Source organism: Muntiacus reevesi, chromosome 2 (assembly GCF_963930625.1).
Source record: "Muntiacus reevesi chromosome 2, mMunRee1.1, whole genome shotgun sequence".
Lineage (NCBI taxonomy): Eukaryota > Metazoa > Chordata > Mammalia > Artiodactyla > Cervidae > Muntiacus > Muntiacus reevesi.
In genome coordinates, this window is record NC_089250.1 from 144,778,790 (window position 1) to 144,806,222 (window position 27,433).

Below are 27,433 nucleotides of genomic sequence, written 5' to 3' on the forward strand. Positions count from 1 at the left end.
CCTTTAGGGCTCAAGGCAGCCACCTTGTATTCCTGGGATAACTTTCACTTGGTCATGATGTATAATCCTTTTTATATGTTGCTGGATTTCATTTGCTAGTATTTTGTTTAGGACTTTGGCCTATATATTCATGAGAAATTTGTTGTTTCATCACTAAGTCGTGTCTAGCTCTTTGCGACCCATGGACTGTAGCCCGTCAGACTCCTCTGTCCATGGGATTTCCCAGGCAAGAACACTGGAGTGGGTTGCCATTTCCTTCTCCAGGGAATCTCCCTGACCCAGGGATGGAACTCCAGTCTTGTGCGTTGGCAGGCAGATTCTTTGATGCTAAGCACCAGGAAAACCCTTCCTAGAAAATACTGGTCTGTTAATAGCCATTCTTTTACTGAGTCTGTACAATGAGTTAAAAATTTTTATTATCTTCAGTTCTTATATTTCCATTTGGTTCTTCTTTATATATATTTATATATATATTTTTTTGCTGATACTTTCTGCCTTTTCATTTCTTTCTAATGTTTGCAGTGAGTTGAAACATTTTTATACTATTTAAAGTCTTTGTCTTTAAAGGTAATTCAACAACTGTGTCATTTAGTATTGGCATCTGTTGATGTGCATTGAGATCCTCCACACTCTTCTTTGTATGCCTAGTAATTTTGGGCTTGTATCTTGGACATTTTTAATAAGACTCTGAGTTTATTTAAATGCTAACATTGATATTTTTGTTTTATCAGAGTCTCAACCCTGTTGAGTTCAGCCTACTAGTTCAGATAGCCATATGAAGGGCTGTGAGTTCAATATCTCTTCCATTTTTAAAGCTTTTACACTGTTCTTGAAATCTGTTCCATGTGTGTGCCACTCAGTGGCCAGTCTGGGATATAGATGGTAGTCTGTCTTGCAGTTCATTTCTTAGCGTCTGTGGCTTGCTGTTTTAGTCTCATGTCCATGTATGTAAAGCTTGCAGGTGAGCACAGGAGTTCATAAAGCACTTCATGGGCTTGTTTTTCTGAGCTGCCCCCTCTCCATTATCTCCCTGGTACTATCTAGTTCTCTGGGATTTCCTTTTTCGGTCTTCCTGCCAGAAAGCTGGAGCTTTATTTAAGCTTCCCTACCTGAATATGTTACTGCATCTGTACCTAAATGATGAGGATGGAGGTGGTGGTGGTGGGGAGCAGTGAGGTTTCTTCTCAGTCTTTTAGGATCAAAACTCCTCTGATCAAAAAGAGTTTCCTTAACTCAGAACTTCAGGCTACTATGGGGCCCTGCTTCTCCTGTGGTTTTCATCATGGTATTGCTTGGAGAGAACAGAGAGAACTTTAAACAAAGAAGAATGGAAGATTTCCACTATTCTCCCTGAGTATTAGGATAACCCTTCTACTTAGTGGACCAGACCTAGAGTGCTTCTCCTGGGTCTTTCTTTGTCTACACTAATAATAACCTACTTTTGGTTTTCAGAATGCAATCTAGTCTCATGGATACTGGAGAAATAAAAATTTTTTAAAGGAAAATTCATTGTTGAGATCAGTGCTTGATGAAGTCATCGTCCCCAGTCTGCCTACTGCTGTTCACTTTTCAAGGAGTCCTCAAATAGCTGCACTATCCATTCTGTCCATTTTTAGTAGTTAAATTCAGGGGTGGAGATAAGAGGAAAGAGTGTGCTTATTCCATCTTCCTGGAACCTGGACATTAGTTGAAATTTGAGTTGAAGGTAAATGGAGTCATAGAAGAAATAGCTGACCATAGAAATGTTGATATTGACACCATTTGATAAACTCTAGATATGCAGCCAGAGGAACATAGTGAAAGTGGACTTATCAACATAAATGAGGAAAGTAGTTGTGCCAAAAAAGATGAAGATGTCCTAGGAGAAAAACTTCACATGAACGGCAAAGAAGTTTACATTAAAGGAACTTTTAGACATATTTCACAACATTGAAAGGGCAAAGGATAAAACTGATCCAAACTTAAGAGTGACAGGCATAGAAAAGATGCTTGCTTTTATGTTTGTAGAGATTCTTGAATTCTGTGGCTTGATGATTTTCGTCAGTTTTTGAAAAAAATTTGATATTTCTTTAAGGTTGCTTTTGCCTCATTTTTTCTTTTTCCTTCTAGGAGTCCAAACACACGTATGTTTACTCTATCATTTATATCTCTGACCTTATTTTTGCTATTTTTCTGTCCTTTATCTCTGCTTTAGTCAACTGTGATTTTCTGCTGACCTATCTTCCTGTTCACTAATTTTCACTTACTTTGTTTCTAATCTGCTCTAAACCAATGTAAATAATCCTTTTATAAAAAAATATTTACTTGACTGCGCTGGGTTCTTAGCTGTGGCATGTGGGGTATTTAGCTGTGGCATGGAAGATCTACTTCCCCGACCAGAGATCAAACCTGGGCCCCCTGCACTGGGAGCACAGAGGTCTTAGCTACTGGACCACCAGAGATGTCCCCAGAACTTTTTCATCTTACAAAATTGAAACTCTATGCTCATTAAATAACATCACCCTCCCACTTCCACCCCCCACTGGCAACCACCATTCTTTTTGAATTTGATTACTACACTTGAGTTATTTCTGGTTTTTTGACTATTTGGGTCTTTCCCCCAACCCTTCCGTTTTGGGGACATTTGACCTTTTTTACTAGAATTCTTAATTATTTTTATTGAATGCTAGACATTTTAAAAAATGAGAATCATACAGAATTTAAATGATATCTTCCTTCAGAGAGAATTTAATATTCTTATCATGGGCATATCCCTTTGATTCAACTGAAGTAGGTCTGTTTCTGCTGCCCTTCCTTGGTATTGACTGAAAACCTAATTTTTGTTGTTGTTGTTTAACCAGGGCACCTTGTCCTTGATGGGGTTTGTATTCCAATTTTTGGCTCCTTAGCACCATGAGATTGCCAAAATGTGCTTTCAGCTTGATTTTTCAGTATCTGGCTCTTTGCATTGCAAACCCTAGGAGTCAGCAAATGCCTCAAGGGGAATTGCGTGTCAGGTTAACCACATTTTTCTTCTGCTCAAAATTTGGGCCCTTAAAGTCTTGGCTGCATTTGCTATTTCCTGATGCTGTCAAATAATTTTCTCTATTGTATTCAGGTTTTTTTAATTTTATTTATTTATTAATGTATTTATGTAACTTACGGTTGTCTTTTTCTGCATGGAATTTAGTCTGGCGATTACCACACCATTGTCAAAGGCAAAATCCCAATATATATTTTCATTAATTAATTTTTCATATTACTTTAAGCATTCTCAAAGCTTAAGGAAAAGTTGCAAGTAAAATGCAAATATCATTTTTTCCATAGGTCGTTTGAGAGTGAGATACTGTCATGATCTAATCACTCCTAAATTCTTTGATTTGTTTCCTATAAACAAGAACATCTTCCTGTCAGTTCAGTTCAGTTCAGTTGCTCAGCGTGTCCAACTCTTTGCAACCCGTTGGACTGCAGCATGCCAGGCTTCCCTGTCCATCAGTAACTCCCGGAGCTTACTCAAGCTCATGTCCACTGAGTCAGTGATGCCATCCAATCATTTCATCCTCTGTTGTCCCCTTCTCCTCCTGCCCCCATTCCCTCCCAGCATCAGGGTCTTTTCCAATAAGTCAGTTCTTCGCATCAGGTGGCCAAAGTATTGGAGTTTCAACTTCCAACATCAGTCCTTCCAATGAATATTCAGGACTGATATCCTTTAGGATGGACTGGTTGTATCTCCTTGCAGTCCAAGGGACTCTCAAGAGTCTTCTCAAACACCACAGTTCAGAAGCATCAATTCTTCGGCTCTCTACTTTTTTTATAGTCCAACTCTCACATCCATACATGACTGCTGGAAAAACCATAGCTTTGACTAGGCGAACCTTTGTTGGCAAAGTAATGTCTCTGCTTTTTAATATGCTATCTAGGTTGGTCATAGCTTTTCTTCCAAGGAGCAAGCATCTTTTAATTTCATGACTGCAGTCACCATCTGCAGTGATTTTGGAGCCCAATAGAATAAAGTCTCTCGCTTTTTCCATTGTTTCCCCATCTAATTGCCTGAAGTGATGGGACCGGATGCCATGATCTTAGTTTTCTGAATGTCGAGTTTTTTTTTTTTTGTTTTGTTTTTGCTGTTTCTGTTTAATTGCAGTGCTGTGGAGAAGTTGTTCACAATATAAACAGGTAACCAGCAATGAGGACCTGGTAAGATTTTTTTTTTCTTCCTTTTAATAAGGCATTTGCAACTAAGACCAGATTATGTCTTAGCTTTTAGAGTTCAGCTGAAGGACAGAGACAATTAAGATGATAATCATTAATCTGAGTTTGAAAATTGTAATCTATTGATGAAAGTGAAGTCGCTCAGTTCTGACTCTTTGAGATACCCCATGGACACCAGGCTCCTCCGTCCATGGATTTTCTAGGCAAGGGTACTGGAGTGGGTTGCCGTTTTCTTCTCCATGAATGTGGAGTTTTAAGCCAACTTTTTCACTTTCCTCTTTCATTTTCATCAAGAGACTCTTTAGTTCTTCGCTTTCTGCCATAAGGGTGGTGTTATCTGCATATCTGAGGTTATTGATAAGCAGTCTTGATTCCAACTTGTGCTTCATCCAGCCCAGCATTTCGCATGACGTACTCTGCATATAGGTTAAATCAGCAGGGTGACAATATGCAACCTTGATGTACTCCTTTCCTGATTTGGAACCAGTCTGTTGTTCCATGTCCAGTTCTAACTGTTGCTTCTTGACCTGCTTACAGATTTCTCAGGAGGCAAATCAGGTGGTCTGGTATTCCCATCTCTTAAAGCGTTTTCCACAGTTTGTTGTGATCCACACAACAAAGGCTTTGGAGTAGTCAATAAAGCAGAAGTAGATGTTTTTCTGGAACTTTCTTGCTTTTTCGATGATCCAACAGATGTTAGCAATTTGATCTCTGGTTCCTCTGCCTTTTCCAAATCTACATCTTCCTGTAGAACCCAATAATAACCATAAAAATAAGGAAATTAATATTGATACATGACTGCCAGCTAGCTAATCCACAGACTCCAATTTTTTCTTTCAATTCCAATAAATGACCTTTTATACATAAGAATCTAGTCCAGAATGGCATGGTGCATTTAGTTATCATGTCTTCTTTAGTCTCCTTCAGAAGGGGACAATTCTTTAGTCTTTCCTTGACTTCCCTAACATTGACATTCTTGAGGATTACAGGACAGTTATTTTGTAGATTATTTTTCAGTTTGGGTTGTTCTGATGTTTTCTTATAATTAGATATAGGCTATGTATATCACTGGCAGAAATATCACAGAGGTGATGCTGTGTTCTTATTGCAGTCTATCAGGTGACACATTATTTTAATTTGTTTCATTATTGGTAACAATAATTATCACTTGATTAAGATGCTAGGTTTTTCTACTGTAAAATTGCTGTTTTCCCTTTTGAAATAAATATTATATGGGAAAGTATTTTGAGACCATTTAAATATCATATTCCCCATCACACTCTTCAGTTTATTTTTTATATTACTAATTTGAATTTCTGTTTTATTCAGTGTGTTATTATATTAGTTTTTGTGACATACTAAATTACCACAAATTTAGTGGCATAGAGCACACTTTTATTATCACAGAATTTCTTTGGTTCGGGAGTCTGGGCATGCCTGATCTGGGTCTTCCACTTTAAGATCCCTTCAGTTCAGTTCAGTTCAGTTGCTCAGTTGTGTCCGACTCTTTGCAACCCCATGAATCACAGCATGTCAGGCCTCCCTGTCCATCACCAACTCCCAGAGTTTACTCAGACTCATGTCCATCGAGTCAGTGATGCCATCCAGCCATCTCATCCTCTGTCATTCCCTTCTCCTCCTGCTCCCAATCCCTCCCAGCATCAGGGTCTTTTCCAATGAGTCAACTCTTCACATGAGGTGGCCACGGTATTGGAGTTTCAGCTTCAGCATCAGTCCTTCCAGTGAACACTCAGGACTGGTCTCCTTTAGAATGGACGGGTTGTATCTCCTTGCAGTCCAAGGGACTCTCAAGAGTCTTCTCCAACACCACAGTTCAAAAGCATCAATTTTTCGGCGCTCAGCTTTTTTCACAGTCCAACTCTCACATCCATACATGACTACTGGAAAAACCATAGCCTTGACTAGATGGACCTTTGTTGGCAAAATAATGTCTCTGCTTTTTAATATGCTATCTAGGTTGGTCATAACTTTCCTTCCAAGGAGTAAGCGTCTTTTAATTTCATGGCTGCAGTCACCATCTGCTGTGATTTTGGAGCCCCCCAAAATAAAGTCTGACACTGTTTCCACTGTTTCCCCATCTATTTCCCATTTAAGTGATGGGACCAGATGCCATGATCTTAGTTTTCTGAATGTTGAGCTTTAAGCCAACTTTTTCACTCTCCTCTTCCACTTTTATCAAGAGGCTTTTTCATTCCTCTTCACTTTCTGCCATAAGGGTGGTATCATCTGCATATCTGAGGTTATTGATATTTCTCCTGGCAATCTTGATTCCAGCTTGTGCTTCTTCCAGCCCAGCATTTCTCATGATGTACTCTGCATAGAAGCTAAATAAGCAGGGTGACAATATATAGCCTTGATGTACTCCTTTTCCTATTTGGAACCAGTCTTGTTCCATGTCCAGTTCTAACTGTTGCTTTCTGAGCTGCATATAGGTTTCTTAAGACCCCTACAAGACTATAATGAAGGTATTGGGCAGGGCTGAGGTCTTGTTTGAAGGCTTGATTGGGGAAAGAGCCACTTCAGGTTTACATGGTTTTTGGCAGAATTCCTTTCCTCAGGAGTTATTGGAGACCCAATTCCTAGCTGGCTGTTGACTGGAAGCCACCATCAGTTCCTTGCCATGTGAACCTCTCCAGTATGACTACTTGTTTCATCAAAGTATGCAAGTCAAGGAGACGGTGGAGTCTGTTAGCAAGATAGAAGTAACAGTCTTATATAACCTAGAAGCAAGGTATTAGGCTATTCCACACTCAAGGAGACAGGATTACTTAAAAGTTTCATGAATATCAGGATGTAGGAATTATTGAGGGGCATGTTATAATACTTGTATTACCTGCCAGTATTATAATCCATTATCATCATTATTTGTTCTGATGTTCAGTATGTCCTGGAATTAGCCTGTGAGAGCCTTTGCACTGGCCGCTGTATCATCTTGCCATGTCTCCATCTTTCTTTGAGTACCTCAATAAGGTACTCTGCACTTATCTTAAACTTTTCCTGCCCAAGTCCTGGAATTAGCCATTGTTCTAAGGAGCTCTGATTCTTTTTAGTGGAGGGTAATATTTAGGATCACTAAATGTGTGTGTGTGATCAGTGTACTCGTTACTATTAAGGTGTTACTGTTACTACACCCTCTCATTTGATAGAGCCAGGGGGTATGTTTGTATGTATATGTATATACGTATACATATATCACTTAACATAGAATTGTCTCTTTCTCTGATACAAAGCTTTGGATTCATAACATCTAGTTCAGCAGCATAGTATTCACCGTAGCTTTCTTCATTTCTTCTTCTCTGATGAGAAGTTTGGGTTTTTTATTATCCTTAATATTTGCTCTTATTATCCTTAATATTTGCTCCCTTAATTCAATGAATCTTTCCATATAACTCATCTCCCATTGCTGACATAGCTCTGTCTCCGTTTCTCACCCAATACTCTGTATGGATGCTTTCCCCAACCTTTTGAAATCTATTTGCACTGGACTGCCCCTTCCACCCTTTCTCCCCATTGAGTCTAAAACTGTGCTGGGCCACTATCCCTCCACTCTGTGAATGTCTTCTGTCTGCTTTGGAAACTCTTCTGCCCTGCCCTTCCCCGTCATGTGGACATGTCATCATCCTGCTCACTGCCACTTCAGTCCCCCATATAGAAGCTCTCCTCACTCAACTAGAGCTATAGAACTCCATGACAGGCCCGTCTCTTGTAAAGATTTTTTCCCCCATTCTACTTGGACTGTGAAACTCTCTTACCCATCAGGGACACCTCTCTCACATGCACTTGGACTCCAAAAACCTATATTGGGCTGTTGTTGCCATTTAATTTATACCACTCAGTTTGATGCCCACTTGGCTTGTACTCACTATTATAATGACCATCGAAATGAGTTTTTCAGGTAGGAAAGAAGTTGAGGGCTAAGAGGAATCATTTTGTTTTTTAAATTAAAAAAGTCTCACTAGTATTTTACAACAAATGCTTTCAACCTAGTGAATTATAATTTATGCAGAAGCCAGTGATGCTGCATTTGTGTAGCACTTACAGCTTTCTACCCATGCCATATTTTCACTCACATATAAGAGGTTTATTTTCATGTTATATTTATGATTTCTGACCTTTACTCCATTCCCAGCCCAACACCCCAGAACCCACAGAGTATTTTTAATTTATGTGTGTCTGTCAGTGCTACCATCATTCTTCTAGTCATTCCTTTGAAATCTTGGGGCTTATTTCTGACTTATCTTTCTTCGTTCCTTTCATTAGTCATTAAGTCCTGTGATCTTCCGCTTTATGTAAGTTTGTCTTCTATTGGGCCACCACATTGTTAATTACCGTGGCCTCTTGGGTGGGATTCCTTTTCTTTAGTTTCTGAGTCCAGTGCCGCTAAACCCACCTTTGGCTCTGTATTTCTTAATAAATGAGATAACTTCATGTCTGACTTTTTAAATGCCATTTTTGTGTGGCATTATCCTAGTAGAATATCTAGCTTTGAATCCTATATTTACCACTTGCATGATACCCATTCATTTTCAGTAATTTATTTAACCTCTCTGGATCTTACTTGCTGACTAGATTGTCTTACAGGTGGGTAAGATGATAAATTATGAAAGAGATTTATCCAACACACATACCTTCCAGCCTGGTAAGATCAATCTCAGTAAAGTAACCAGTGTTATTTTACCAGTATTCTCACTGTTATATAAGCAAAAACTGTCCTTACTTCTCTCTTTATGATAGGTAGTTTTTGCTGATCTTTTGACATTAAGAGCACTTTTATTGAGCATCTACTCTGATCAGATGCTGGAGAGTAAAAAAAAAAAAAAAAGACGTGATTCATATCTAACAAATATAGTCTGATAGAGGAGGCAAATATAATAAATTTACATATTGTAACAACTTCTACAATAAAATTAAAGCCTGTGTCTGAACTTTTATAAAAATTAGAACTTTTGACTAAACTTATATAGCAGCAATTGTGTGACACAATTTAGTACATTATTGTATTTTTCCTTGTCGTTACTATTTGTGAATTTATTGATTCCATGATCTATACTTCTTAATGGTTTCTCAGAACATTTTGAAATGCAAGTGGCATTCATGGAATCCTGTTCTTGGTAATGATGCAATTTATATTTTTTCTTTTATACTTGAAGTTTTAGATCCCTTCTTTTAATTTTACCAAAACCTTGTGCCTTAAGGGTAGGCAGATATGATTGCCATATATGACACTTTAGTGAGTGAACTAAATTAGGATTCTTAAGAAGCAGGTCAGTGAATTTGAATAGGTAGAGACTGAATATATTACATGATCTATGGAATACTATAGTTCTCTTGGCCTGAATTTTTTAGTTGATATAGTTGTAAAAAGGGAATTCTTCTATCCCATGGCTTAAGGATACATAAACTCTCGATGCGGCAATCTTTTTATTGTTGATTATTATAGCTTCTATTACTCCTAGAAGTTGACCAACAGGGACCTGAGTTTAAGGGATTTTGTCATTCAGCTTTCATATAGTAAATGCTAAGGCCAGCCCTTTGCCTGCGGGGTGTTCTATCAGTGAAGAGAAACTGGCTTTTTCCAGGCAGCCAAATAAGGGGAAGAGTCAAGATTTTCAATGTTCTCTGTGAAAATGAGTTTGTGCTGTTGAACCTGATGGACCTTAGATACTTTGTCCTTAAAGCACTGCAGGCCCCTTGTTGCAGCATTTCAATCTCTTTTTCTTTGATTTTTCTTGATTCTTTCAAGTAGTAGAAAACATGTTTTAGGCATTTAAAAAAATGCTGTGTATGTTTTTTAAAAGCTGGTAAACTCATTCAGTTGAGTAACAAACTTCAGTTGTAATAAATTATTGTAGTTTTCAACCTTATTTTGAGGGTTGCAGTAGAGAGTCATTTGGGGTGAGGTTAAGTAGAAAATGAGCTGAAGAAATAAATCTGTGCTGTGTAGGGCTAGATTTGTGTTAGGGGGCGGCACATGTGTGATCCAACTTCATCGTAGCTTTTGAGATTGCAAAGGAGAAATATTAAAAAATGGGTCATTCACAAGTTCGTTAACAGATGATGGAAGTTAAATATTTAAAAGTGAGAATATAGTTGCTGGATTGCAGTTTAGTTTGGAACCTACTTTTATTAAAAAATTGTTTTAAGTGTAGAAGGAAAGTCTTAGGAATTTCCATATAGTTTGCAAGGAGAAACCACCTTTTACTGCTTCAACTTTAAGTAGAAAACTTACGTGGGTTTTGGGCATTTTAAGGAGGATTATTTATTCATTGTTGAAGGACAGAGAAAGTCATACATTTTTGTCAGAAAATTGACCAATCAGGATGACCCTGAAATGTTTAGACTACATAAAGAGTAGTAACCACAGTGGCACCCTTTTCCACTCTGTTGCTTATTGCCTAAATTTCTTTTGATTTCCTTTTTCATTTAGAAAATGCTGCTAAATGTGAAGATAGAAGGGAAAGAGGTAGAGTTAGAAATGATAGCCTATTCCATTAATTTTGTAATTATATCTTTTTTCCTCAGTGTTTTAAAGTGGCATTTACCAGTATGGGTAAGATTAATTGTTACAATACAAACCAATTTGAAAATTGGTTTTTAAATTGAGCTATAATATATAAAATCTTATGGTAATGTGCAGATCAGACTATATTCAAGTGTGGTTATCATACCCACACCAATTGTCTTGTAATAATCGGGAATGCATCCTCTGTGTGGTGTTTGCAATTTAATGCTATTTTAGAAATCACACCAGTATATCTAGTGACTTTCCTGGGTGTATGTGGCTTATTATTGATTATAGTTTTATTTGGGAATTTTAGTTTAGGGAGGTGGGGTAAAGCCCTTTCAGATTCTTAGTTTTTAGGAGTTCTGATGGACAATGGGGTGAATGAATGAGGAGAAGGGCATTAGAATGAGTAGTAGAAAGGACAGTTGGATAATGATTAACCAAGTACATACTGCAAAAATAACGCAGAGCCTAATATAAAAAGAAGGAGACAAAACATTCAAAAGAGGAATGCCTTAAAAATTTACCAGGGAGCAGTCATAAATATAAATTAAAATGTATATTTTAATTTAAAAGTGGAGATCATGTACTTAGTTTTTGCCAAAAGTATATGAACCATCTACCTCTTCTGAAGAGAAGTCAGAAAAGTGACAGGCTATTTTTCAGTGCCTACTCCATTTTCTTTCACTGTTTTCATTTTGCCTTTTAAAAATTTTCGCTTTATTTCTCTCTTTTCTCAAATTCAGACCCTTCAGCGTGAGCATTGTTCTACCCAGGATACACAGAACTTTTAACCACTTGATTAATAATATAGGTTGTCTCATTAACAATGAGAGAAAGTCACTACCAATGAATTTCTTTTCCATTAAAGATTTTAAATATAGAAGAGTTTGTGATTGAGAGACTTATCACCAGAATATAAAGGATTTTCGTTTCTTTTGTTCATTGTTCTATCCCTAGTGCCTAGGACAGTGCCCAGCACTAGGAAGATACTCAACAAGTACTTGTAAGATAAATGACAAAAAACATTAGATTTAGAAACTTTTAATGTCATCTTTCTTCTTAACAAAAATTATTTTGGCAAAGAATTTGGTGCTTGCAGTATAGAGTCATACTATGAGTAGAACAGTGGTTCTCAAGGGGAAAGAAACTTTTTTTTTTAATCCTGCTTTCCCTTGTTCTTTTCTCTCTGCTGCCTTCTCATAAAATGAGAATATCTGCTACTGAGAACCACTGGATGAGACTGAAATTAAGTAATTCTTAGGAGCTCATGCTCAGTCATGCCTGACTCTTTGCAGTCCCATGGACTGTAGCTTGCCAGGCTCTTCTGTCCATAGAAATTTCCAGGCAAGATTACTGAAGCAAGTTACCATTTCCTACTCAAGGGGATCGTCCCGACCCAGGGATCAAACTGAGTCTCTTGCATCTCCTGCATTGGCAGGTGGATTCTTTACCACTAGTGCCACCTGGAAAGCCCCAAAATTCTTAGGAGACAAATTAAGTAAATGGTAGATGCAGGTATGCACGTGCATGGTCAGGGTGAAAGGAAGAAGGAAGTTACAAGTTCAAAAGTATGGGGATAAGATGTATATTTGAACAAAATATCAAGGTAATTCATTAGAGTTCCAGGGCCAACTGGAAGGACAGAGAGGGTGAGTTGATGTAGGCAGTGGAGAAAGGTCAGATTAATAGAGTGCTTGAATTTCTAGGGAGCCTTGTGAATTATTGACGAGAGTGACACAATCACAAAGTGAAGACAATTCTGTTTAGCTGCTGTTTGTAAAATGGATTGTAGTTTGAGGGGAAGAAACATTGGAAACAGAAAAATTAGGTGATTCTTGTAATAGTTCAAAGCAGTTTAGCTGTTTTGGTTGTTAAGTTATACAGTGATGCCTTTAGTAGATACTTGTCTTTGAAGTCTGATGCCTCCACTTTATGACCTAGGGTGGATAGAGGCAAGAGGAAGAGTTCTGAACTGAAAAACAGTAGGCCAGGATTCTAGTTCTTACTTCTCTACTTTCTAAATTCTATGATCATGGATAAATACTTAATTTCTCCTGGGCATCAATCACATGAACCAGAAAATAAGAAAATGATAATCTGAAAGGTGGAGTCTAAACCAGTTTTTGAAGTCCTTTCCAGTATACCATCCTTTTTTCAGTTATAGATAGTGAACAATGAATACCATATTTTGTTTCCTTAATATTTCCCCAACTAAAGTGTTTTAAGAATAAAAAAGTCCTATGATGATAATAAATAGGTCAAAACTTATAATTTAAAGTTTAGTATTATGTGCACTGACTGTTGTGCTTTAAAATGTTTTTCTGTTTTTTTATGTGCTGTGATCAGGTATTTAGTTTTTTAGTATTACTAGACTGTAATAGCACCCAAGTTGATGGACAAAGATTCAGCCTGGGATACATTTAGGGAAATCTAAAGATTGTAAAAATTCTTCTAAAAGATACAGTGTTTTATAAGGTACAGGAGCAGTACCACTAATACTGTCTAATTAGTACTACTAGAACTCATAATTTCTACCTTTTTTTTGTTTGCTATTGAATACACTGTATGTATATTTACACTTACACATTATTTGTTTATTTATTTACAAGGTTTTAGGACCAGCAGCTTTTTGGGGTCCTCTTTTTCTGTCCCTGTCTATCCTTGCTTTGTTGTTGTTTTTCCTTCTGTTTGGATTGTTTCTTGCCTCCTCCCGCCATCCCTCCCACCCCCCCCACCCCCCATCCCCCTAAATCCATCTGGAAAGATAAAGAGGCAGCTGCTATGGTAACTTATGCATTTTGGTTAATGAATAGCAGACTAACAAGATATATAAAGCATATGCAAATTGCGCAGTGTTAGTTGCTGTCAAACTGTAGGAGTATAATACCTTCTCTTTTCCTTCCTCCCACCTTCTTGAAATTCTTTTAACTTTCTTGTGATATTTTGTTTTCTAATTTACCATTTCTAGTGTTGAAATGCTACTATGAATGATTTCTTTTTACTTAGTCTGCACAATATTTCACTTTTGTGGTGAGTTTATGGGAGATGAGTTGAGGTGCGTAGAGGAAAAGAATTGACTGGATTAAGAAGTAGATTTCCTTTAGTTTCATACACAGAACAGGAATAAATTTTTTAATTAAATATTTTGCTTTTTGACCTATAACTTTTTCTTTCTTCCTTTTTTGGGCTCTAGTGCTCCTTTTGAGCTTCCGTCTGGGGTTAGAACTAGTACATAGTACGTTTCTTGAATATGTTTCTATCATAAAGGCAAGCTGCAACTGGAGTATTGTATTTAGCCCAGCTCTGAGAAGTCCTGCAATCTGTGCCATCCTGTCTCATGCTGTCCCATCTCATAGTTGTCCTCTCTCTGCAGTGCTCTATGCCCAGGTCTCTGTGGCTGGGCTGCTCCAGCCTGGCGGACAGCATGCCTTCGCTGCGATGCCTGTATAACCCAGGGACTGGCGCACTCACAGCTTTCCAGGTACTTTCTCTGTCTCTGTGGGTTATTTGTGGGCATTAGTATGTGTGTGTTAATTCACTAGTGTGTCTCTCCTTCTCTTCCATCCTTTACTTAACTTCGCTTTTCTCCTTCATGTTGCCTGTATTTCACATCACTCAGTTCTCCTTTAATTTTTAATGTAGATCCAGACTGATCCACTCTTGAGACATATTTGTTATGATTGGTTTGCCAAAATTGACAGAGCACAACTTGACTTGTTGGTTTTCATATTTAGTGGAGGTATGATAGTGAGTTTTAAAGTAATCTCAATAAATAGCATTCAATATGTAATGTTTGCTCTGGACCTACATAAAACCAATTAATATAATCAATTATTTGCAACCACTTGCCTGGGCACTTTCTTATGTTTTTCTTACGATTACTAAAAACATAAAGTGCTCAATTCAGAGTGTCTCCTGGTTACTATACTATTATTTATGTGTGGGTATATGTTTATGTTTATGTATATATATGTGTATATTTTGCATATATAAGAGCTGTGTTTATTTATATCTTGATTTATAAATAGGTCTAGTTTCAAGATGGAAAGGCCTTCATGACCTTTGAGTATAGCGTTCGGCTTGAGACAGTCCAGCTGGTCTTGCTTTGACCATCAGATCCTAGTTCCTTTTGGCCTTTCTTAGAGACCACTAGGACAGTTCCAGGATGTGAGAGAAAACTATAGAAGGAAAGAGGAAAACTTGTAGAGGAATATGTAAGACAGAGCTCGATGCCCATTCTTTACAGATTAGGGTATGATACATGGTGATTTTCTTGGTAGAAAGTGTCATTTATCTACCTTGGGTATTTGGAATTTGTATCTAGCATTTGGGCTTCCCTGGTGGCTCAGATGGTAAGGAATCTGCCTGCAATGCAGGAGATCCTGGTTTGATTTCTGGGTTGGGATGATCCCTTGGAGAAGGGAATGGTTACCCACTCCAGTATTCTTGCCTGAAGAATTCCATGGACAGAGGAGCCTAGTGGGCTACAGTCCATGGGCTTCCAATGAGTCAGACAACTGAGCAACTAACATTTACTTAGTAATATGTAACAAATTAGTGATTTAAATTTGTTTTTAACTTATGTAGCTCATATTCTATTAATAATTTCTAACACAAGTTGTAAGTATCAGAATGCTTATGATTGAGTCATAGTTACAGGTTGGAGAACTTAAGTATTCTATATTCCTGACCAGTGCTAACAAATAGTTACTTACCTTTAATGATACTATTTTAGTGATGGTATTACTGGATATTTGTTTGTCCTTTGCAAAATATAATGTATTAAATTTCCTTTGTCTTATGAGATACAATATGATGCTGTGTGGGCTTTAAAATTAGTTAAATCGGGACTTATATACTGTTTGTCACTAGTGGTATGATCTTAAGCAAGTCATTTCACTCTAAATTCATCTATAAATGGAGACTCTAGTTAGGGCATGCAGTAAATAGTTGGTGTTTTTATTATCCTCATCTTCATCGTCATTAATGTTATTGCTGTTAATGTTAGAAAATATTAATATCTTGAGTATCAATTTATTTCATATCTTTTTTTTTTTTTTTTTTTACTATATATCATATTGATGAAGTTTCAGTTCTCAAGAAACTCATACTCTAACCTATTGATTTTTTTTTTTAACCTTTTTGGAGTTGCAGTGAGTTTCACCAGAGTGGAGTCTGAGAGAACAGTCCCTATAAGACTGCTGTCACTTCAGATACCACTTGTAAGGACACTTCCCCCTCTGCTCCTCTCCTCAGATTGGATAATTCACTAGAAAGGACTCAACAGAACTCACAAAGCTATTATATTCAAGGTTTATTACAAGGAAGAGCTACAGGTTAAAATTCGCCAAAAAAGGGACATAACAGAACAGAAACTGGAGGGAACCAGATCTTCCACCATCTTGGATCTAGTTAGTTCTAATCAGTTTTTGTCATGTCCTTTTTCTGTCATTCTTTTAAAGGTTGTGTCCTGTCCCCCCTTCCTTCTGTTTCACTTAGAACAGGGTCTGGCAGATTAATGGGTTCTATATTATCAGAAACATGCACGAAGGACTAAGTTTGGAAACTTTCAGCAAATATTGTTTCACCCTGCTATACAACATTACACTATGAAATGAAATCTTACTTTGTTTTTCATGCCTTAACCAAATTCTGTATCATAGCAAAGCCTACTCTGGGTTCAGGTATTGATGAAAAACTTTGCTTTCCCCAGTATTGCTATAAGTATGAATGTTTATTTTTCTTTTCTTATCTTCAGAGAAATCATTAAGTTTTATGTAGTAAATATGAGAAAAAATGGGGTTATCTGCTGGCATTCTGTTAATTCAGTGGTTTTTTTCTATGTCAGGTTCATTATACACAGATTGCTGATTGACTAATTGGCAGATACAGACTTAAGTCTAGTTTTTTCTGTTTTCACTACTAGAACTATAACAATCTTAAGTATATTTGCATTTTTCTGGTTTGGGTTTTACCTTATTTGCTTAATTAGATTTTTGTTTATGTAAAAATTGCATGCAGTAAAATGTACACATCTTATGTACTCTTAGATGATTTTGATAACTATAAACATTTGTGTAACCCTTACTTTCAAAATATAGAGCACTTCCATAATCTGAGAAAGTTCCTTTGTGCCCTCTTCCAGTTAGTACCCATGAAGTGAAAGTGTTAGTTGCTCAGTTGTGTCTGATTCTTTGTGACCCCATGGACTGTAGCCTGCCAGGCTCCTCAGTCCTTGGACTTAGCCATTCCTGTCTCCAGGGTATCTTCCCGACCCACGATCGAACCCAGGCCTCCTGCATTGCAGGCAGATTGTTTACCATCTGAGCCACTTACATTTGTGTAACTTCACTCTTCAATAATCTGAAAAAATTCCTTTGTACCCTCTTCCAGTTATTACCCATATCCCATATGCAGTTACTGTTCTGATTTGCCACCAAAGATTAGTTTTGCCTGTACTTGAGCCTCATATGAATGTAGTCATACAGTATACATTTTTTATATCTGTTCTGTTTTGATCAGCATAATATTTTTGAGATTTAGCCATTTTGTTATGTTTATCTGTAACTTATTCTTTTTTATTGCTAAATAAATTCCATTTTATAAATTCCATAATATAATATACCACAGTTTTTCCGTTCATCTATCGGTAGATATTTGAATTATTCCCATTTTTGTCTACTATGGCTAAAGCTATCGTATACAGTTTGTGCATCTTTTTGTGGACATGGGTGTTTATTTCTCTTGGCTTAATACTTAAGAGTGGAATTGCTTGGGTCGTATTTTTAACTTTAAGAGATGTATTTCAAGTAATTCTTCAAAGTGGTTGCTCAGTAGGAATACTCATTTCTACTCATGTTGCCAAACATCTTTGAGGAGATGACTTAGTAATAGCTTCATGACATTTTTTTCTTTGAAATTATTGCATTACTTTAGTAGCAAATTTGAAGCACCTTCGAAATCAAAATTCTTTAACAATGTAAAAGGAAGAGCTATTGCTTAATTTGTTGGATTATCCTCAGTAACTCAGATGGAAATGGCAACATTGGGATGGTTTGATTGTTGACTTTTCCAATCCACACGTTTCAAATTAGTACAGAGAAGATGCTCTAAATATTCGTTAAATACAGTAGATTCTTTGAGGACTTGTTTATAGTTTGAACATATTTTCATTTTCATCTTTTTGCTTTGTCCTGAAAAGTCTATAGGTAATTAAGAGGATTTCTGTTGATTAACAGTGGGTGTATTTTGTGGAATCATTTGTTTGTCTTCAGCACCTGGTAGTCTTATAATCTGTACTATTAAATGAGACTGAGCAATAGCAAGTGTTTAAAAGTAGCTGAGTAATTCATATCCTTTATTTTCTTTAGACATTAAAGAAGAAGAGAAATTCTGACAATAATAATTTAGGTAGATTTATATGACCTTAGAATGCTTTTGGTGTTACGTATAGCTAGTAATTTTAAGGAATTTTTGAGCTTGAAGCTTGTAATATTTTAATATTAATCTAGTGTCTGTTGTCAAAGGTTGAAATTGTTGATAGTTGACTTCAGGAGAGGTAATGTAATGTGTTTTACTGTTTAAGAATACTTAGATGTCAGGGAACTATATTCAATATCCTGTGAGAAGCCATAATGGGAAAGAATATATATATATACATGTATATATATATTTGCATGCATAACTGAGTCACTTTGCTGTATAGCAGAAATTAACACAACATTGTAAATCAATTATTCTTTAGTAAAGTTAAAAAAGAAAAATACTTGAAGTCTACTAAATCTTGCCATCTATTATGTGAAATGTTAACATGGAAGAAAACTAGGGAAATTAAGCATTATTCAGAGTATGGGTATATATACATATGGAAGATTTATTTTACATTTGAGGTTTTAGAGGAATATGGATTATCACACTGAATGTAAATGAGCACACAAATTTTTTTTTTACAAAACACTACCATACTACCATAGGAAAATTACCCCATGTCAAAAATGCTCACTTATCAAATCCTAACTGATGCCCCCCATTATATATAAATCATCTCAGTAGTGTACAATTTCTGTTTAATAAAAAGTTCATTTCCTTTTGAACACTCCCAAAGACGTTCTATGGAACCATCACCCTGATACCAAAACCACACAGAGTACCAAAAAAGAAAATTACAGGGCAATATCTTTGATGACTATAGACACAGAGGTTCTCAACAGAATATTAGGAAGCCAAATCCAACAACACATAAAACCACAAGCAAGTTGGATTGATCCCAGGGTCATAAGGATGGTTCAGCATACACTGATCAATCAATGATCAACCACATCAACAAAAGGAAGGATAGAAACCACATGATCATCTCAATAGACACAGAAAAATTTGCCATTGATAAATCACATCCATTCAGATAAAAACTCTAATGAAAATTGGTAGAGAGAGAACATGTCTCAACATAATAAAAGCCATTTATGACAAATCCACGGCCAGTATAATACTCAATGGTGAAAAGCTGAAAGCGTTGCTAATTATTAGAGAAATGCAAATCAAACTACAATGAGGTACCACCTCACATTTAATGGCCACCATTAAAAAATCTACAAATAACAAATGCCAAAGAGGGAATGCTCTTACATTGTTGGTGGGATTGTAAATTGGTACAGCCACTATGGAAAACAGTATGCGGTTCCTCAAAAAAACAAAAATAGAATTGTCATGTGATCTAGCCATCCCACCCTTGGGCATATACCCAAACAAAACTATAATTCAAAAAGATACACGTACCCCTTTGTTCATAGCAGCACTGTTTATAATTGCCAAGTATGGAAATAGCCTAAATGTCCATTGACAGATGAATTGTAAGAAGATGTGATGTGTGTGTGTGTATGTGTGTGTGTATACATATATATATATGTATATATGTATACACACAATGGAATGTTATTCAGCCATCACAAAGAATGAAATAATGCCATTTACAACAACATGGATGGACCTATAGATTATCATACTAAGCAAAGTAAGTCAGAAAGAGAAATACCATATGATATCGCTTATATGTAAAATTAAAATATAATACAAATCAACATATCTGTGAGCAAAACATATTCATAGGTATAGAGAACAGGCTTGTAGTTGCCAGGAAGTGGAGGTAGGGGAGGGAAGGAATGGGAGTTTGAGATTAGCAGAGGCAAACTACAGATATGGGTGAATAAATAAGAAGGTTCTACTGTATACCACAAGTAACTATATTCAGTATCTTGTAACAAATCATAATGAAAAAGAATATGAAAAATAATATATATATGCATAACTGAGTCACTTTGCTGTACAGAAGAAATTAATACAACATTCTAAATCAACGACAATAAAATTTTGTTTTCAGTGCATATGTTGACATCTGACCTATGTTTATCCTAGCTATACCCTTTACATCAGGAATTTGCATGTAGTGACAAATCAGAAATGTTTTTGTTTGGTGGGAGGGGAACCCTACATTTTCGTCTGCTAATAAAACTAATTGTTTGTAGTAGAATATGTAAATTATTTGGTAAATATGTAAACAAGAAGGTGTTACTCGTACTCCTGCTTTAAGATAATCATAAATCAACATGCTAGTTCCTTCGGTCTAGAATGACTTACCCATTCATGCATGCACACACACACACACATAGACATGCCCAGACAAATATAATTTTGTTTTAAAATATATTTATTATTACCACTTTATTATAAAATTATAAAACAAAGTAAAAATAATTATAAAAAATACAGAGAAATAGAAAAAGAAAGGATCTATTTTAAATGTCCTCCCAGATATTACTATTTTACTGATACTATTACTTTCTGATTTTCAACTCTGTTCTGTGCTTTATTAAATTCTATGTTTGTCACCTGGTTATATTGATTTTTATCCCTCTTTACCCCATATAATTTTTAGCGATTTCAGATTCATAGTTCTCCAGCAGTACTGTGTCATGCTCTGTGTCTTGGCATATCCTGTTCTCTACCTGGAGAATGCTACTACTGAAAACACCTATCATCCCTTTCCCCTTGCCTTCCACTTTTATCTAACCTGGCTAATTCCTAAATTCCACGGTTCTGCTTAAGTTGTTTCACCTCTAGAATAAAGGCCCTTACTGATCTTTTTACCCTTCCCCACTCCCTTAACCTAGTCAGAGCATATGTACCAAGGACATGCAATAGATACCTCTGTCATAAACACTGATATGCTATTGTAATTGTTCAGTTTCTTGAGAGTACAGCTATGTTTTGTTCAGTTTTACATTTCCAGTGTCAAGCACAGTATCAAGTGCTTGGCACTTGAAATGTAAAAGATTAAATAACATTGATAGGATGGGAAAAGAGAAACCCTTGAATTGCTGGGAGTACCTACACATACATATACACAAGTGTTCTATATTCAGAAAGAAGTTATGATAATTAAACAGTCATTCCAAAGACTACATATTTACCCAGAATAAAGAAAAACTTGTTGAGTCTGATATATGGGCAGTCCTCAGATTTTATACATTTGACTTTTACATGACTCACTCTATGATGATCCCTTCTGAATTAGATTTTGTCTACTGAATTTGGACTCTTGTTGATGGACAAATGCACATTTCAGGCTATTAAATGCTGGCACTGCCAACCAGCTGAGTTCAGTTTCAGTGATGTCAACATCTTTATCTTCACAGCAGTGTGTGTTTGTACAATTATTTGACTATTTTACTGCATTTTACCCTTATTCTATACCAGAATAGACACAGGGAAAATTAAAATGATAGTGGTGATTAACAATAGTTTACAGAAAGGATAGAAATCATTAGAGGTAATACTGAAAGTGACCCTTTAGTCTTGATTAGGAACAAAATTAAAGTGTATGTGCAAAATGTTGGATATTTTATTATACTATGTATTTTCGAAGCTCATTTATTTAAAAGAAAGTATAATTATGAATTTTAAAACATTTTAGCAGACCTTGAAATTTATTGTTCAGCTTCTGCCCTTTCAATTTATATATATGTATATGTAACTCAGAAAAGTTAGAGATGACCTGAATTTGTTATATTTTACTTTATGCTAGAAAGTCTGTCTTGGGAAGAATGACACCATTAGGACTGATTTGTCTTTCAAGATGCTTACTTGATTGTTTTTAATATTCTGTTTCAAGTTTTGTTTTAATATTCTGTTTCAAGAATAATGGATTCTTCCATTGCTAAGTATTTTGACATGTTTGTGATGCAAGTAATGTTCATTTACAGGCTAATGTGCAGCATTGTCTAGTATTTGCATGTGTGCATGCTCAGTTAGTCATGTCCGACTCATTGAGACCCCCATGAACTGTAGCCTGTCAGGCTCCTCTGTCTGTGGAATTTTCCAGGCAAGAATACTGGAGTGGGTTGCCATTTCCTACCCTAGGGATCTAATCCAGATCATCTTATTGTGAGATGATCAGATTTCCTTTAAAAAATTTTTTTTTTCCCTGATGGATCTGAAAAATTAAACTTTTCACTCCACCAAGAGGGCTTATTGCTTTTATGTTGAATAATGTTGGATTTTACCTAGTTGCCCTGACTTCAACATGACCCCATGGCAGAAGGGAGACTATAGTTACCCAAGGAGGCCTGGGGTCACCCTAAGTAAGTAACACAGACTGGAAAAATCAAGTTGATGAAAACTTTTTTTTGTTTTAATTTCATAGAGTTTTATTTTTCAAAAGTAAGTATACAAGGAATTGTTCAAGGATAAACATCAAAATGCTTTATATGTAGTCACATGGATTTAAAGCAAGTAGGATTTGTGGAGTTTTCTGTACCTTCAAATATTTCTATTGAAAGTGAAGTTGCTCAGTTGTGTCCAACTCTTTGCAACCCCATGAACTATAGCCTACCAGTCTCCTCTGTCCTTTAAAGTTGAACCTTAATTCACTCATTGTAAGTAGTATATGTCACATAAATCTGTACCAAAGTGAAAGATACATGTAGAATACCCTATTAAGAAATATTTTTCTTTCCAGCCTTCTAACAGTGTTTGAGGTAGATATTTATATTTGCCTTTTCCTAAAATGGAAACTAAATTGTATCAAGGTTAGTGATCTAGTTCACCTGAATAATAGGGTGTTTTTTTTTTTTGCTTTTTATTTTTAATTTTTAAAAATTAATTTATTAATTTTAATTGGAGTCTGAATACTTTACAATATTGTGGTGGTTTTTGCCATACATTGATATGAATCAGCCATGGGTGTACACGTGTCCCCCCATCCTGAACCCCCCTATGACCTCCCTCCCCACCCCATCCCTCTGGGTTGTCCCAGAATACCAGCTGTGAGTGCCCTGTTTCATGCATCAAACTTGCACTGGTCATCTGTTTCATGGGTAGTATACTCATTTTCACTATATTGATTCTTCTAATCCACGAACATGGTATATTTCTCCATCTATTTGTGTCGTCTTTGATTTCTTTCATCAGTGTTTTATAGTTTTTGATATGTAGGACTTTTGTTTCTTTAAGTAAATTTATTCCTAAGTGTTTTATTCTTTTTGTTGCAATGGTGAATGGGACTGTTTCCTCAATTTCTTTCTGTTTTTTTCATTGTTAGTGTATAGGAATACAAGGGATTTCAATGTATTAATTTTATATCCTGCAACTTTACTATATTCATTGATTAGCTCTACTAATTTTCTGGTGGTGTCTTTAGTGTTTTCTGTGTAGAGGATCATGTCAGCAAATTGAAAACTTCTATGGGTGATGGGAGCCTTTATAGAGGTACTGTCCTTACCAGAGAAATTCTTCCTGTGGGCAGTTAAGGTTCACCTGTATGCTCTGAAGAGGTACATATTACTTTCTTTATATTCCAAGATTACCTTCTTGTTACTGCAATCTTTGTGCTGAGTAGAGGCCAGAGTACCACAGGAGTTATTTATGTGCTATTTAGGAATCATTGTTGGTGGTTTTGTGACTGCACAGTCATTTGTACCTTCTTTCACCGTTGTGCTTTTTTTATGTGGTAGTGTTTTATTGTCTTGCTGTCCTTCCTTGTGTTAATTTCTAGGTTTGGTATTATATGTGGACTGTCAGGATATGGAATCCTGGTAGATAGGCATCATTTAAGAAACTCTTTTCTTTGTCATTTTTCATGAAGAGAGAAACCCAGTTTATTTGTGTTGGCCTCATTGGGGGAAGAAAGGACCAATCTCTTGACTATTTAGCTGCTTAGGCCTCTAAGAATTGCAGTGCTTTCCTCATGGGAAAGCACCCATACCTATACCCATGAGTTCTGTTTTTCCTAAGAGTGATGTTCAGTAGCTGTGAGCTTTTCTATATTCTCTGGCCTAGTCCTCTGGAAACCAAGTCTATATTTTGAAATAGCTATTTGGGCCTAGAATGTTGTAGATCATCAAGAAATGGGATTTTGCAGTGTACCTTCCCCAGCTGGGTTATCTGTCACTTGCCTTTGAGCATTCTCAGGTGTACCATTCAAATTCTCAAGACCTTTCTTGCAAATCTAGTATGTATGGCTTGGTATGAATTAAGTTGGAATTCTGTATGTGGTAAAATTGGCATAAAAAAGAGTAAATTTATTTTTATATGTGATCCTTTAGCAAAAAGTTCACGTTTTAGCCTGATTTAGTCTAATTTTTGTAGGTGTTGGAGATCATAAACAGAAGGAGTAGAGGGGTAACTACTCTTTTCATGTTTTATATACACTAGTATACATTTCAGTATTTAAAACTACTTTATACAAAGCTTTTGCATATGAACATGAGAAATTTTATGTTTGAAAGAAAGCACATGATTAGTTTTACTAAAATATAGTTGCTATTGTTTATTCCAGTTTCTGTCCTTTGCATGAGCTGTGTTTAGGGAGCCTGTTTCTTTACTGGTAATAAAACACAAGGGAAATTTCTGGTATAAATTAGTATATTTCCTCTAGACTTTTACATTGTCAGGTCATTAATTTTTTTTAAGCATTTCAGTTGCAGAATAGTGCAGTCCTTTGGGGAGAATTGGTAAAATGAGGATAAAATGGGTACAGGATTCCAACAGTTTGAAAATAACATAGTATTTGACCAATATCTCTTTTGTATTCCCTACTCTGGTTCTATTCCAGGAGTCTTGGAAATGTGCCTATGGACTATTTACAGTGAGATTATAAAACTGAATCATGATTTTGGTGAATAGAAGCCAGAGCATGTGGCTCCAGCACCCCAGCTGGCAGTAAGCTCTCCCTAGGTTTATGAATGTAGTTAGATGGCCCCCAACTGTTTACAAGACAGCAGAGGTGAGATCTTTGATTGACAAGTCAGAAATGCATTAGATCATTCTCTCTGCCAGTCTCTGGTTCATGCTGTTAAAAATGTCAGCCTCCAAGTTTGAATGGCAGCCTGAGGGCCTTAGAAGCTTTTTGTTTTCTGAGATGGAAACACAAATTGGATGTGTGCCTGAGCGCTTCATCCTGGGCTGTAATTTCATCTTTTAGCTAAGAACCACAAGGTACATGAGCAAAGCACCCTGTAAACAATAATACTGTGGAAAAAAAAATAAACAAGGTCGTGTTTCTGGTACGTTGATCCGATGGTGTCCTGACCTCTATCACGTTGAACATCTCCACTCTGATTGCTGTTCCCTTTGGCATTACAATGAGAGAAAGAGAGACTGACATAGGAGGAAAAGATTTAAAGTTGCAGTGTCGTTGCACATTCCTTGTATTGGCTATGAAATATTGAACTGTCAGAATGTGACACTTGGTTTTTTAAGCAACCTTTCTTGTTTGAGGTGTTTGCAGTTCATTCCTTTATCCCCCATTTGTCTGTTTTCATTGATAGGGTTGGAAGTAGTTGCCTTAAATGCATGAAAAAGGACAATGTTAAAGAGAAGTGGTGCTGATGGAGCCAACAAATAAACTTAACACTAGAACATAAATTCAGGCTGTGAGGTGTGGACAAAGGAGACTAAAGTTGGGTTAGTAAACTAATTTGGAGGTTTATGGAACGTACTCAGTTCTAAGGAGGAATCAGCTTAGGTCCTGGTTCTGTTTTTGTGGAGGCAGGAAGTTTGGAAGGCAGTAGTGTAAAGATAAGAAAAGGAGTGACATTGCTTGTTAGGCTGATATGGCAGTATTGCCGGTCAAATAAAAATTAACCCAGCTATGTTATTTATTGCTCTGTTTATCCAAAGTTCTTGTTCATTATTGGAAGCCTTAAACTTTTGGGACGAAGAAAATACTTTTTTTTTTAAAGTGCAGAATTCATATTTATAGTAAGAAGGTTAATGAGTGGATAATATGGAAGAGCCATTACATTTGTATTAGAACAAGTTAGTGGCACATGAAAAGAAAATTTTCGTTGAAAAAGCCAAACCATAGATTTCTTGGAAAATATTTTCTATTAATAGTAAATTTCTTATTGCTATTTAAGTTGCAGTATATCTTAAAATAACATTTTACAGAAACAAGTTTTTTTTCATTCTACGAAAGCAACTCTTTTGACTGATATGTGATGTGCTTTTATCTTAATTTGTTTTGGGGACATAGACCTTACAGGTAAGGTTTTAAGTGGAAATGACCTTTTGGAATTCTTCTGGAATATGAAAAAGTAGGAGTTTGTGTTGAAAGTACTTGAATTAACTCTTATTGATGCTTTTAAAGCACAGCTATTTAGCTTAGTCCTCTCCCTATGCAAATGTGAAAGGCAAGAGCTATTCTCTATCATGAATACATAGTGAAATGCACTGGAAAAATGGTGGAAATCATTCCTGACATTTCTTAATTCCCTGCTTTGAGGTCATGCTGAAAAGAGAGGAGATAATATTTGTAAAATGATGTCCTGCTCCCTTGTACCTGGAATTATGTCCTCACAAGGTACAGTGCAGAGAAAGCAAGACAAAAGGGAGGGATATAGAGAATTAGTAACTGTTGTTTAGGTATTTTTCTGTATTTTTAAAGCATAAATATTGATGTAGATTTGCATTTAAGCTATGAGAACCCAATATCTTGACTTAATGGAGGATTTTTTAAAAAATCATTCTTCTAGAAATTGATTTCTCATTGGCTGATTTCCTGAGGATAAGTAAAAACAAACCCTTCTTTCCAGTTTTGAAAGAGCAAGAGGAGTGCAAGTGCTTATATAAGAAATAAGACTAGAAATATGTACATTTATGGCACTTCCTAAATCTTAGCAGAGAGAAAGTATACAAATTTCTTCTTCCTTTCATGTATTATTATGCAGCAATCACTATCAAAATGCCTCACAGCCCATGGGCTTTGGTATAGCCATTCCTCCTTAATGATTATCTTATTACTTAAAGTCCAGGTTTCACTTATAAGCAAAAATCAGTATATTCATAGAACCATAGAATTTCACTGTTGAAAGTGAGGTCAGGAGACCATCCAGTCACATATAGGAATCCTTTATGAAGTTTTTTTGGCAAAGGGTCAAAGATCTAATCTCTGCTTGATCACTGCCATTATTGGCAAGCTGAATTTCTTGAGTTATCTTGCTTTCTTCTTCACTGTTGGTTCTGTTAGAAAATTTTCTCTCAAGGAGTCAAACTTCTTGTTCACCTGCTGATTCTAATTTTACCTTTTGTATAATATAAAGTAGTTGTTTTCTTTTTCATGTATTCTGTTTGAGGATAGCCATCATGTTGCTTATGTTTGCTGTTCCCAGAGTGAATATTCCCAGTTCTGATAGCATTTCTTTGGAAAATGCTAATAAT

The 27,433-nt window shown here is 36.1% G+C and overlaps 1 protein-coding gene across 11 annotated transcripts in view; it reads left to right on the forward strand.

The window, feature by feature from the left end:
- BTRC (beta-transducin repeat containing E3 ubiquitin protein ligase) overlaps positions 1-27,433 on the forward strand; it is a 174,064-nt gene that overhangs the window by 41,866 nt on the left and 104,765 nt on the right. For 6 of the 11 annotated variants that reach the window (XM_065923159.1, XM_065923163.1, XM_065923162.1 and 3 more), the window contains exon 2: positions 14,094-14,201. The exons of the other annotated variants lie outside the window; for them this stretch is intronic. In XM_065923159.1, the coding sequence (XP_065779231.1) occupies positions 14,094-14,201 (108 nt within the window). The remainder of the gene's footprint in view (positions 1-14,093; positions 14,202-27,433) is intronic. 11 annotated transcript variants of the gene reach the window in all.